Source organism: Acipenser ruthenus, chromosome 4 (genome assembly GCF_902713425.1).
Source record: "Acipenser ruthenus chromosome 4, fAciRut3.2 maternal haplotype, whole genome shotgun sequence".
Lineage (NCBI taxonomy): Eukaryota > Metazoa > Chordata > Actinopteri > Acipenseriformes > Acipenseridae > Acipenser > Acipenser ruthenus.
Window position 1 is genome coordinate 76,668,697 of NC_081192.1, and position 15,191 is coordinate 76,683,887.

At 36.4% G+C, this 15,191-nt stretch overlaps 1 protein-coding gene across 2 annotated transcripts in view; it reads right to left on the reverse strand.

Annotated features, from left to right (window-relative positions):
* Nucleotides 1-6,406: 6,406 nt before the first annotated feature.
* The window catches only part of LOC117400459 (integrin alpha-9-like), a 143,174-nt gene continuing 134,389 nt past the window's right edge, over nucleotides 6,407-15,191 (reverse strand). For both annotated transcript variants that reach the window (XM_034000472.3, XM_034000473.3), the window contains 2 exons: nucleotides 15,002-15,121; nucleotides 6,407-12,113 (listed from right to left, as the gene is read on the reverse strand). In XM_034000472.3, coding sequence (XP_033856363.1) covers nucleotides 12,015-12,113; nucleotides 15,002-15,121 — 219 coding nt within the window. In that variant the 3' untranslated portion in view covers nucleotides 6,407-12,014. The remainder of the gene's footprint in view (nucleotides 12,114-15,001; nucleotides 15,122-15,191) is intronic.

A 15,191-nucleotide genomic window follows, 5' to 3' on the forward strand; every position in this document is an offset into this window, starting at 1 on the left:
ACTAACCCTGAGTTTCTCCTCCTCTTTAGCTGAAGCCTGCAGACTGAAGGAGGTGTCAGACATGGCGTGTCCTTTTCTTGAAGAGCCAGTTGATATTGAAGCACAAATACTCCGCAGAAATCTCCGTCGGGAGAGGGTGATCAGACCCTTTAATGTGCAGGTAGGCGTAAATAGTAGCCTTTAGCATTCCAAATGAAAGATACTTCACAATACATCTACTGCAGCTCATTACTGTTCTGCACTATGAAGATCATATGTGATGCAGCCCACATCATCAGCAACGTGGAAGCAAAGTGGCCTGGGTCTGTGCAGGAATCGCGAATGTTTCGTGAGTGTACAATGAGCGCTAGATTTGCCTGTGGTGAGTTTATATATATATAGCTATATCCTATTATAATCAATATTTTGTTTCCTCCTATTGCAACTGAAAATTTAAACTGTATCCTCATATTATCATAGGAGAGTTCGATGGTTACCTGCTTGGTGACAGGGTACCCCTGCCAGCCCTATTTGCTGCCCCCTTACTCTGATCCTGAGCCCGGCCCGCAGCAACGTTATAACTTGGCTCACTGCAGGACACGAGCCAGGGCAGAGATGACCATTGGGATGCTCAAGGCCCGGTTCCAGTGCCTTCGTAGGCTCAGGGTCACCCCAGAAAGGGCATGTGACATTATTGTGGCATGTATGATTCTCCGCAACATTGCCAAAATTAGAGAACAACAATGTCCTACTCAGCCAGTGAACGATCCTGACCACCCCGCTGACGCACGAGATGGAAGAGCAGTCAGAGACACAATATGCTACCATCATTTCTGATTGACCCATCACCTCCCCAGTGTCAAATAAAGACAATATGCCTTTCTTTTTATTAAGTTTTCTTTATTTCCTGCAAGTACAAATGCAGTACAGTAGTTGATATTTTTTATGTTGTTCAAACAAGTAACATCATCTACCTGTGGGCACCTCACCCACCTTTAACTGATGTTCCAGCACTTGTATTTCTAGTTTTGCCTTTCGCATCTGCAGCCTTATGTGGTCCATTTCTAAATTACATTTTTCAATTTTTTTATTTAAGTACACCTTGTACAGCTGTTTCACAGGGAGCTATAGGAACACAAAAAAATGACATTGAATTTCACAGTGCCAGGTCTGCTTAGTTTCATTGTAAGTCATGGCCCAATGCTGAACAACATCTTACTGAGGTAAGTTGTGCTGTGGAGGTGGATGGACACTTCCTCATTGTAATTTCCAGCATCTTTTAAGCTCTTAGAGAAAAAGAATGTGCACGTTTTATTATGGTACAACACTATCAACTGTTAGATGTTACTTTTAAGGTGTGAACCTCAATAGGTCTCTCTGTATCTTCCCTCTCTGTGGCAGCTGACAAGGTGTCTTCATCATCATCATCATCATCCTCCTGTAATGAATTAACAATTTTTGTGTTCTACTTTAACCCATTATGAAACATCTGTGGAGTATTAAGAGTACTTACAACTGTATGGAGGTCTGTTATGGCAGAAGGCTCCACCAGACAGATTACACCATCAGTAACTGGTAGATGATGAAGAAGATTAGACAGTTAAATTATAACTTTACCCAGAAAAGTGCCCCACCTAATTTGAATTTTGTTTTTACAACAGTGTGCAGGCCACATCACAATTTTTCAAATATATAACTCTCGAGTCACCTTAAAATAGATTATGATGTCTGAAGGAGTAACAGCAGTCAATTGCAAAGAATTGTACCACTACAAGAAAATCAGTGTGCCAAGTTGTCTAAAATGGATGGGTGGGTGTCACTGAGCTAACACTAGCAAAAGGATGAATGTACATATCATTAATTTGAATATCTAACCTCTTATGTAGGCCCTTGTGTCCTGGGGGGTGGTTGGGTCAGATGAGCTTCCTCCAGAGATGCCTTCAGCAATAGGTCGCCCACTGTTTTGACTGAGGGCCACCTCTTCAGCCTCTTGAGTGGTGGTGGTGGTGGACCCCCCACCTGTTTTTCAGCCCTCAGCCTTTTTTCTATTGGCTATGGAGGTCAAATTTGAACATGTCCAGTAAGCACAAATTTGGAGACTTGTATGTATAAAGGCATTTAGGTGTTACTTTCAAATAGACAATATTAAATACTGGCAGTGTTGGGATGGCTGAAAAATGTACTTTTTTTTTTGCTTAGAAAATTTCACTACTTAAATATATCACATGTTGAATGTAGCCACTGAATGCGGTTTAATTAGATAGGGTAGCATAACAATTGCTTGTAATTAAGTTATACCTTACCTGTTTGAAATATATTTTTATGATTCATCTTCAGTTGCTGCCAAGTACGTTTTGTGCCGGTTGGGATGCACCTGCATAAATATTAAACACACGCGCACGCACACACACACACACACGCACACACACATATATATATATATATATATATATATATATATATATATATATATATATATATATATATATATAATGTTGAATAAGTGGAACACTCGAGATAAAACTTTTCTTTTTTTTCAATTAATACTCACGCAATAACTCGATCAGCAATTTCCTGCCACGCCGGCTCACGTTCTTTTGCTGCTGCTACGGTATTGCTTTTTTTCTTAATTATATACTCTTATTCTGCATACGCATTCATTAATATTTCTATCTTCTCTGGGGAGAAGTAGGAGGTTCAAGCCCTTTTTTCTCCTGTTGCCATGACGAATCAGGTTATCTGCGTTCCTTTGATGAGGGCTTATCTCCTCATGCACGTGCTTTACTCAGGGTTAACTTAACTCAGAGTTGATTGAACTCATTGTTATCACCTGTTCTGAAACCAAAAACTCTGAGTTTGACAACTCAGAGTTAGTCAACCCAGAGTTCAGGTTTAAACTCAGAGTTTGTTAAACCTGCTTTCTGAAACAGGGCCCTGGCGGGTTTCTTTTAGATAGTTTTTATCTAGTGAGAAGGAGGCGCTTGTCTGTTTTTCTTTTTTTGTCACTTGAGTTTGGTCCATTTTATTCATTTGTATCACGTTTGTGTGTTTAAATTATTTATTGTACAAATTGAATTGTGTTTGTATTATTATTATTATTATTATTATTATTATTATTATTATTATTATTATTATTATTATTATTATTATTATTAATATTCACGTAATAATTGCTGCAAGGCAATCTGCCAAATAATGCTACTATCATACTGAATAAATCGTGCATTTGGTATATTATTGTATTTCATAAATGAACCGTTTTTATTTTTACAACTTGACCTTGCCTCAGTCACTGTTGTTTTTCACCCACATACCTTTGGTTGACATGTCATTAAATAAATAATTGTGTTTAAAAAAAAAAAATAAAAAAAAATAATTTATACTGCAGTTACCGCCAGCACTCACATATCCGACCCTTTAACTTTTTGACTTTAGTGAAGGTTGTAAGCGTGTGACGCATATCTGATTATTTCATTTTGGCCGTTCAACCCTTGTACGTTTTTCAGGGAACAAAAAAAAAATATCAAAAATACATATCTGAAAGGACTGTGTTTTAAAATAGTATTATTATTTTTACATACAATTACCTATTTATACAGTTGGGTTTTTACTTAAGCATTCTAGGTAAAGTACCTTGCACAAGGGTACAGCAGCAGTGTCCCCCACCTGGGATTGAACCCACGACCCTCTGGTCAAGAGTCCAGAGCCCTAACCACTACTCCTCACTGAAGGCTTCCGCTAATTAGAATGATATTGATATTGCGTGTTTCTCCACGTTCTGTGTTATTTTTAAACAGTCCTGTGATTGTGACCTGCTTGTTCGGTAATTGTTTAGCCTGAAATTCTGAAGTTTGATTTTCTTGTTTTTGTGTACTGCGCTGTCAAGATGCTTGTCAATAGTACCTTTTCTTAGATGATCCAAAGACACATTACAAGTTGAGCAAAACAGAATTCCACCATCTGCATGCAACGTCACCTTTTGTTAGCTCTGAACATGATCTTCTGTTGAAATTAATTAAGCTTTTTTCTGATGTGTCAGCTGTCTGCATTTTTAATCATACACTGTAAGCTAATAAATCAACACTATCTAAACAACCATTTTATACTTCCCTCCTCTGACCCGCATGTTACTCATTGTACAGTATGAGGAATTCACCAATCATGAAGCCGGTATTTGTTTGACCCCGTTGCCGTAGTAACCAAATGCACGGCATTAACGCCGGACCGTGTACAGCTACTGTAGCGCTGCTTCTACTTGATAAAAGTATGAAATGAACAGGGGAGGTGAAGCGTAATGTAAAATACTGTAAAATGAAATGCCTATTTTTCACCGTAGGCAGTCAAATACATGATTTCTGTGAAATTCGTGATATCGTGAATTTTGCGGCGCCCTACATAAAAGGTTAGTGAATACAGCAGCTGTACAAAACACACAGTAAAGGGGCTTACTCCGTGCAAAGCACGTTACCGCTGTTTAGTGAATGAGGCCCTATATATCACAAGCACCATTAATACAGTTTACCATGATATATTTGCACAGTAATGTTCCAGTTTTCCAATGCCTTTTCCATAACTGTCTGTGCTTTTACAATGCTTACCTTTGGTTTACCATGCTTTCACTACTTATATGCTTAATTACACACGTCTATGCTTTTATTGTATGAAACTTGTTGTAAGGGTGATCTCTAAAAGTATGTTACTCTTCTGAGAGTTGCCCCACTTGTGAATACCTCTTCAACATATTTCCTGCTCCTCTGCATGTAAGGAATACTATCTTCGGGCAGGACAGTCAAAGGCCCCTTTAGATAATAAACAAGCACTGAAATGTGTAAAGGAATATTTCCGGCCTCATCTGTGTTCCTGGTGTATCCCCCAAGCAGGAATTTAATCAGTTTGGGAGCGGTACTGGAATCACTGTAAACCTGAAGGCCAGCTTTTCAAAGTGTTTACTTCAATCAGAAATGTACTCCTGTTTTTATTAAAGAAATAAAACACATGGTTAATGCTACACAATGAGATGGAAGTAAACACATTTTTTAATTCCAGAAATAGAATCAGCTGCAATTAGGTATGGCAGTATATTATGGAGTAGGAGGCAGTAGCGTAGAGTAGTGGTTAAGGCTCTGGACTCTTGACCAGAGGGTTGTGGGTTCAATCCCAGGTGGAGGACACTGCTGCTATACCCTTGAGCAAGGTATTTTACCTAGATTGCTCCAGTAAAAACTCAACTGCATAAATGGGTAATTGTATGTAAAAATAATGTGATATCTTGTAACAATTGTAAGTCACCCTGGATAAGGGCTTCTGTTATGAAATAAATTGTATCTCCAGCTTCAAGATGTAAAGAGGATCTTAATTACATTTTTTATATTCAATTATTTGCTTCCCCTAAATTTTCATATCAGTGGACAGTTGTTTTGCCTCAATGGGGCAGTATTGCTTTTGTGTATCCTTAAACACAATACAGCAAGATGTCCTCAATTGGGATTTATATGTATGTCATTTGTCAAATGTAGTGTCACGCGAAATATGGTCCCCCCAGACTAAATGTAATAGATGAGCTATGAAATATGGTCCCCCAGGACTAAATTTCATATTGCACGAAATTTGGTCCCCCAAAAAATATGCTAAGGCCCCGCCCCGACTATTTTTCACAGACTATCCTATGAAAAATTGTTCCCCCATAGGCTGATCTATGAAATTTCATGTGACAACGGGGCATTAAAGGAGAGGGGACCATGCAAGCTTACCTGAACACACCATTGAGTTTTCTTTCACTTTTTCAAAAACTCGAATTTCTGAATTGAGGTTTTATTTCACAATTGCAGAAATTACAATAGCTTACCCTCACCTTAATAATTATTTTTAAAACCGCTTGATTAAAAAAAAATAAAATAAATAAAAATACAGCTTTTAGGAGTCTTTTCAGAAGCAGTTGCCGGGGTTGTAAAGGCTGGGAAACAATGATCTAAGCAGAAACAGCAATTAAGAAATATACAAAAAAAGGTTAGAAATTGAAGAGCAAGTAGCTTCAAATGACTTTTTAGAATTTATTTATTTTTTTACTATCCCTTTGCTTTTGATGTTTGCAATAATTCTGATTATATTGTGTTTTTTGATATTTATATGTTATGCCATAAGGTGCTTTGACATTTGTCCAGGAGCTTTCCTTCTGTTCAAGCTGCCTACCATGCCCCTGTGTAACCCACAGCTTGATCACCAAAGTGTCTTTACAGAAGTAGGAGACACTGCCATCTAGTGAAGCAGTATTTTTTTTCCTATTAACAGCAATCTAACATTCAGGTAACATTCAGTAGTCCAAGATTAGTGCTAACCGGGGTATTTGAAAACCAGCTATGCAAGTTAAATTATTAAATGCTAACAGTGCATATAAAAACCCAGAAGCAAGAAACATCGTCACCTGAAACAGTGTGAAACTATTGCTTTATTTGAAAATGACAACTTCAATAATTATAAATACAGCTTGAACTTTAGCTTGTACATCATCATATATAGATACTCTTATATAAAAGGATAATTATTTAGTAACAGTAGTTTTATTTATTTATTTATTTATTTTACAAATCCGAGGCGGTGTTTGATGCCGTGCAAATTCAGGTGAATGTCACGTGATAGAAGATAATACTGTAAATCCTGGCAGCGTTTTCCATTCAGTGGTGTGTCTTCATGTCTTAAAGGTCAAGTTTTACTTTCAATACATTCAGAAGCTGAACAGAACATTAATGAAAGCTTTATCTTACAGCATTATGAGTAACACTGTTATGAAAATGCTAACAAATTACAAAAAGAAGAGAACAGTCCCAATATAATGACAGTGTGGATTGCTTTTAGCACAGACCAGTCGATCTTTTTACCTCAGATGACCTGATTGTGGACTGACTGAAATAATTGAACATGTTCTTCCCTTCCCCGACATACTCCAAGAACTCACAAAATGGCTTGCGTTCGGGAATGCGTAACCAATAGTTCTCACAAGAGTTCCAAATTACTTAAAAGCTCCAAAGCTATGCTATGAAGCCACTAATAATAGGTAAAGCCTGCATTTAAAACCTGATTATGTAATACTTACTACAAAACCAATGTCTTCAAAAGTAAGCTGTCTCATTTCTTCCTGCATAAGCTAAATGTTTCTTAGAATTAGTGATTTTGGTTAAAAAAAAAAAAAAAAAAAAAAAAACCTGGTTTATTGGATCACCATAGGACCCCTGTAACCATGTTCTTTAAAGCCACTGCCTTCATTCAAAAAAGCCTTCATTAAAGCATTTTGTAATGCATATTGATAGATAGTAATAACTGTAAATGCAATCCCATGCCAGCAAGTATCTACATTGGATTGTTTCCAAAAATAATACAGATGCTTTAAAATATATATTTAAAAAAACAAAACAATGCTTAGTAAAATACAAGTATGCAGTGTTCCCCCTAGGTTTTTTTTGCTGTATTTACATTTTTATAAAATATGTGGGAGTCTATTCAATTGATCTAAACAGCAACAGGGTTAAAAAACAAAACAAAGAAAATGTACGTATGTTATTAAAACAGAGGGTGTGGGTCTCCTTTAATGCATCTCAGTCTGTAAGTGTATGTGTAAAATGGCAGAGATGATCCTATTTAGTGATTTAAAAGGTACATCTATAGATCTACCAATGATTAGATTATTTAAATAAACCCCCTGAACCTTCCATGAACTTTGCTTTTTCTGGTGCTGGTCTATAAGGCTCTGTGCATACAAAGTAATGGAATCAGTTTTAACAATAATATTTATAACGGTATTAGACAATTAGTAAACTCACTGTCCTCAAGTACATGTTATTTTGGGTTATCTTCCCTCGGAAGAATGTGGCTTAAATTATATGCCGTTGAATTGCAGTTTCAAGTGTCAAAGGATAAAAATGAGCTGTATTTTATCTTATCCTGTGTACTGATGTCATCCCATCCCACAAAACACAGTAGATGGGTAAAGTTTTAAAAAAATATTTAAAAAAATATGTTTAACAGTAGTTCCTAAGTACAATCTTTGTTTTTGTGATGTTATTATAGGATGTCTGGTATTATAACATAAATCACTTTGCACAGTTTTAGAAGCCATAACCCAAAACCCAAAACTGCACAAGAAAACATCTCTTTATAAAAAAAGACACCCTATACATGCTGGATTCATTTATCCATTCAGACTAGAACCTGTTAACAAGTTTTTTTTTTTTTTTTAATTTATTTTGTGGTTTTGTTTGCCTTTTAAGTTTGTTCAATACAAAAAGATCGAAACACATGTTCGACAGATTTTAAACTTGGATTACAGAAAAATGAAGAAAACTTACTAGAAAAAAGAAAAGAAGCCTTTTGGCCCATCAAGGCTCATCCCATCTATACCTTAAAATGAAAACATACAGAACAAGGCAGGCTGATAAAACTATAAACAACTGTATAAACATAATTATGATGCAAACAGGATTTTATTATTTGTACATCATGTAAGGTTTTTTTGTTTTGTTTGTTTTTCCCTTCATGCACTGTACTCTGTGTGGGTTTGGCATTTTAGTAAAGGAGATGGTGTCAGTAAATACTAGGAAACTAGATCACTGTTAAAGTAATACTGGAAAAGCCTTGTGTAAAACGCAACACTGTGAAATACTTATCATCCATAAAGAAAACTGCAGGAAGTGTGAGAAGCCACTCCTGGATAACATCAGAAAATATGTATACCAATTTGTTTAAAAAAAAAAAAAAAAAAAAAAACAATTCATGAGAAATTCTGTAAACATGAAAACTTAATCTTCTTCTCTGTTTAAATTTTACAAAGTGACCTACACCACAAACAGAAATATCTTCATAACACATTTGTGGTAAATTATTAGCATAGTTACTTTCCAATGAGCTAGCTTTACCTATTCATATACTTTATTTTTCAAGAAAACATATACATCTTGCTTACAGCACCGTAGTTTTACAAAGATCTTATTAAAGACGGAAGGATGAATGTCATACAGGAACAGTATTTCTTTGATAAACTGACATTGACTATCAGGAAAAAAAAGGAGAAACCTTCTCTGGCACACTAAAACGCTGCACATCTAAACCTCAAGACTGTTTTTGTAGAAATACAGCTATCAACTCCTTAATGTGTCATAGCCAGTGCTTTAAAACTATTTCTTAGCACATTGGCAGAACATCTTTTTCACAAGCCCCTTTTTGATTTGTTGTTGCTGCTATTGTTAATTTTGTTTTCCAGGATTTATTTTCACTTTCGCTTTATTTTTATCGCCACAATACTATAGTTCCTTTTCCTGTGTTACAGGGAATAGGAACCTGTGTGCCACACAAGAAGTGACTGGTGAAAGCAATAAAATCCAAACAAACATTATTGAGACAGGGAAAATGGGTCTTTATCTGAGGTTAAAATACAGTCTGGAAAACACAGATCTACAGTAAAACAAAAAGAGATGCTTGAGAAGGTAGCTAATGATAGGTATTTATTTTTCTTTTAAAAATCTTTAAAAAAAACATATATATCAGTACTGTAGCTGGTGTGACACAAAAAATCTTAATACAATTGGTTCAATCTGTAAGGCCTTCAACTAGTGTTCGCAATTAACCATGTATCCACCTTTTTTTCTGAATGATAAAATATCCCTGCCCCCACATTCTGTACACAAGCTCATAAAAACATCACTTTTAAATCCAACTCCCTGTTATCTGAATGCTTTTCATACACAATGGTGAAAATCCCTCAGACCACAAGACTTGGCAAGTTGATTTGCAATCAAATTAAATGCCAATTAGTTCAGGCAGGTGTCAGCAAAATTCTTCTTCAGTCTCTTTGATTCATTTCTATCACTGCTGCTTGACTGTTTTCCATATACCAGTTCGTTGAATGATAAAGTGCTTGACAAAGAACTCAACTGATTGTGTTGCTACACGTTACGAAGTCTGTCTAGACACCAGTTAGTGGTTAATTAAGTGAGATTTCAGTTTGCAGATCAGTCCAATAGGTCCAAATGGAGACGAAGGAGGTCCACTGAAAACCAACCTGCAACCCGCTGTGGAAATATGTTACCCGAAAATAATATATCCGATTCTATGTTTCTAAAAATCCTACATGTCACACTGACGTTAAATTATAAACCATCAAGCCCTCACAAAGCAAATCAAAATGCTCCATTAATAAACATTCCAACACATTGTTGTTGCCAGAAAAAAAATCTTCAACATTTATCTCCTGAGTGGGCAGCAGAAATTCTGCTCAATACAATTCTTCTTACAATTTAAGAAGGTGGGCACAAGTACCCAAAAGCTCATATACACAGCCACTGTAACCAGACCTTTTCTCACAGTTATTCATTTTTAACTGTTACTTGTCATCTCTCTGCTTTTAAATTCCAGTAGCGAGTTGGTTAAAATTAGTTTTCTCAAAGTTTCCAATACTATACAAGGCTGGGAAATGAGAAAAACACCCACAAGAGCAAGGTATGTGTATTTCTAATTCAAGTCACTTAACATTAGGCCACCAGATGTGAGCTTAAAATTATACACATCCCTATCCTATTTGTATTGTGTCGTAATGGGTCATCTGTTGCCTTTAGGGTAGGACAATCAATCTCAGATTTGCCTCTGCTAATGTACCACTGTCATTGATCAGTAGATGGCACTGGTAAGCTGTAACCAGAAGAGAGTCTGGTTGCCAGTCTGCTTCAAACTCACCCAGTTGGGGTCACTGTAGAGCACAGTAGCTATTTCCTGTGAGCTAAAAGAAAACAGATGGAGGGAGTGGGGGACAAAATACTTGACAATACTATATCCTAAACACCTTTACAGGCTGCATATCCTAAGAGGTTTTCCCGATATAGAAAACTTTAAGCCTACTATAATGATGGAAGTATGTACTGTATGAACTAGCATTAAAGTCTTATTGAATGCTGTAAACATACATTCTTATTACATTCCCCACATTTGGTCAATATACTACATTGTAACCCTATTATGAATTAGTCAGGAACAGGCACTTTTATCTTTTTATATAATTTATCAATTGAAACACTCCATAATTTTGAACTATAAGAAACAAGGTTTCTATTCACAAAACATTTTTGAAGTGATGTGTTTATAAACATTCTCTTAGTTTAAACAGTTCTTTGAAAGCTGAGAATAAACTTCTAAGTCAGTTGATTTTGTGAACTGCAAACTTGATTTCATTAACCAAAATAGGCTTTAAAAACACTCATTAACAAAATGTTCCTTTAAAACAAAATTAGAATACAGTCCAAAGTCATGTAATATGTGATTACACCAACGAAGGTCTTAGCCGAAGCTTTTGTCTTTTGGCTTATTGTTTCTTACAGTTTTAACCACTTATTTTAAAGTTTGATCCTTAATCTTGACAGAGAGGAGGTATTTATTATAAAGTTTGTCCAAATATTTTGTAACATGATGCTTATTTTGTTTATGCTTATTTTGTTGAAATACCAACAAGATACCAGTAGATATTTCAATTTTTGTTTTAAAAACATGTCCTCTCGTTTCTATTTCTCTAGTCTAAAATAGTAAATATTTTTTTTTACGTTACCAAGGCTCTAACCAGTCTTCAGTGCTTTGAAAGAAATATATATATATAGATATGTCCAACAGAAAAAAAATACATTGTTGATATATTTTCCTGACAGACACATTCAGTAAAAAAAAAGACATATCTGTATAAAAAAATCTTTTGCTAACAAGAGTTCAATACCCTGAGGGTTTTTACCGCATATGTCTTCATACCATCCACCCCCTTAGCAGTTCTTCTCTTTTCAGAGTTCAAAGTTAAACTCCAACAGGAAGTACAAATTCCTCCAATTGGGTCACATGATTGCCGCAGGAATAGTTCCCAACTGTCAACTCCACGCAGATTTAAAACAAAAAAATTATAATTATCAAGTCTCCGAAAAATCTGGAGAAGATTCTTTTCTTCCACATATGGAAGATTCATGATTGAGAACCAATAGGACGACATATAGGTGTCACGTGACACGAGTGTCCGTTCATTGACTCTTCTGGACCCAGTCCCAGCTCTCATCACTGTCCTTCCTGTTCTTCTCTGCCTCGATAATCTCTTTGTACCTCCGACGAAAGAAGCCTATCTGTTGACAGAGAAAGAGTGAGAGAAGAGAGGATGAGAAAGAGATCCAGAGACTGGGATTGCCATGCCAGCCTCTTAAAACATCCGTATCCAGTTTTATTTTGGCCAGTTGACAATCACTTAAAAAAACAAAACTGTATGGTATTACAACACCAAAACATCAACGTAGTCAAATGTAGCTATGGATTGGAGACTGTGCTGTGGCTGCTTGTGTAAATAAACAAAGCCTCTTTAATGAGCTGTACCTTTCATTTCAGGGAAGTGCTGGAGGACCAGGCCTAAGTGCTTAAGCCAACAAGGGAAACAAGGAAAGTCTCCTAACACACATAATGTTGAGTAAAGTGCTGATTTTCCTTCTGAAGTTCAAGTCACAGTATTCCGTTCCCACTCTGCATTGTGAAATTACGAATAGGTAATGCTGATACAACATATTTTTGGAGTGGATGAATATGACCAACTGTAATTGTATTTACAGTAGTAGTTTAGGCCTATAATCACAAGCAGCTGTATCAATATACATTTGTTTTATTCTTATTGTGAATATAAAACAGTTATGTCATCTTTAGGGTTACTGTACATTACTGTATTATATACATGTATAATATTGTGTATAATATAAAAACAGCACATAGATGGTAGAAAGGACTACAGTGAACCATCTGGTTGATGCACGTTCTAGAGACAGCACTTTGCCTTTAATAAGCTTATATATTATATATTTTGAGTCCAAATTTATGGGCCACTCTTGAGTTTCAAACCACTGGTAATAAGATAGTAGATGATGTAACTGGACCAAACGGAAGATAGGATTTATAAATAAGGTATGCCCTGGAAGTCGATTGACAGGGGTCCAGCTGAGAGGTCAGGGGTCAGGTTTGAATGTTTGATGGTCCTAAACTATGATTCCAAATTATCAGAAAAAGCTCGAGAACCAGATAGGTATTATACAGACCAGCTGGATAGGTTAGATCAGCAAAAGTGTCTTTATTCCAGTAAGAGTCAGCACCTGCATGTATCTATTACAGGCAACTAAAAGAGAAGAGTTTCTATGAACTCCCTTTAGTACTACCAGCTGCACCTTAAAACTATCCAAAGAAAAAAAGTTTTTTGTAAAATGTATTTGAGTAATTGCAATAAGAACCACTCAGCATGATTGCAAACATAATAAAAATGTAAGTGTACTGTAAGGGGACACACGCACAAACATGTTACAAGAATATACTTTTGCTAAACAGAGTTATTTTGGCAGAGCCCACAAAAAAGAATGGATTTTGCAAAGGGTCTTTAGAGTCACAGACATCAGTGTGCTTCCTATTTCAAAGTCCCCTTTGAGGTGGGTATAGGCATGTTGTTTTAATCGCTGTGGATAAAGTGTAAATTACCACCAGCTCTGTTTGTGACACTTATATGCTTGTTATTAGCTGGCCTCACTAAATGTGTATACGTGGGTACAGGGACAGGGCCTCTGAATAGCATTGCATTCTAACATCTGGAGCTACTGGTTTACCTAAGCGTGACATTAGAAAGTACAGCTGATAGTTAAGCGGATGGAAAGCTGTCCACCAGAAAGATCCATAACTTCAAAACTAAAGCCACTTTCACACACAAATGGCCCTAATGAGCTGTTTCAGAGCCGTTTCAAAGATTCTTTAAAAATGCCTATTCACACAGCACGAAATTGTGCAATCTATGTGGGTACATCGGAAAAAAAATTGAGAAACCCCAATGACACTTGCGCAGTACCATCAGCAAGAATAGAGGGAAGGTCTGCCTGTCACGCAGAACAGGAATGAAAGAACAGAGAGTGATTTGGACTCTGTCCGAGAAGCAGTGGGCAGACCGTGGTTTGCACGGTCAAAGCCCGAAATAAGTTATTTTAATTTTAATTTTGAGCTTTGACCAAAGTAAGCAAGCAAATCGTGAATCACCTGGGCAATCCTCAAATTGCCCGCATTTTGAGGTTTGCCCGTAACATATACATTCGAACAAATGGTCTTTCATTAGATGTAATGTGGCAATTAGTGCAAGTCCTAAAAGCAAACAAAAAGTACTAGCATGTGTGTTTTTAATTGCAAGTTAAACATGGGAGAGTTCATTTATCTGATTTCCCAAACAGTTAAGATAGCTAATGTAAATACTGTAGCTTGTAATTAAAAGTAAGAAAATGTACTCTTGCATAATCAGAAAAAGGTAAAAAAAATAAATAAATAAATAAAACCTTTACCTAATGCCAATATTTCAATATTAGTCTGAAGTAGTCTGGTACCTTTATTGTTGCAGCTGAGATGATATTTCTTTGCAAGTAATCTGGTATTATTGCATTTCATGTCATTACAGATTTAGAATCTGTATAGTATAGTTGTTAATCCTTTAAGGTACACAAGAATTGAGCGGTTGTACATTTAAGAGTGACTCGAGTATCGCGAGGAAACTGACAATTTGGATGACCAGATCCAACCCGTCAGTACATTTTAAACCCTGTTCCGTGCACCTCATTGCAAAATAAAAAAGTTAGAATCATTTTATTTGTGTGACACATATGTCCCTTGTACCTTGAAGGGTTAAAAGTACAGCAGAAAAAAAAACTTACCAGATATCTGCATTACATTTACAGAGCAACCATGAAGCAATCCTGTTTAACAACGGTACCATGGTTAATTCTAACCCTGAATACAATGTCTTGAGTTGTTTACTTGTATTTTTAAAAAAACAGCCTAAGCCCAAGTGGCAAAAGCCCTGTAAAATTTGTGTTTCAAGTTTTCCCTTTGTGAATCGGAATTATTGGCTATTAAAAGCAGCTGACACAGGTTAGCAACACTTTGAAGCGTTACAGATTCCACAGTCCACTGCAGACTTTCCGTTTCATCTCGGTCCTCTACACACGCTTACCTTCCAGAGCAGAACTGCAAGCAGCAGGAAAATGAGAATCCCCACTAAGAGGCTGATGGCGATGATCCAACCGACCACGTAGCCACGAGGCTCCATATTGTGCAGGGCTTCAAACACCACCTGAAACAGACATGAGACACAGCAGCCATTAAAGCACATATACAGACAGGTTCTTCTAGAGGAGCTGGCA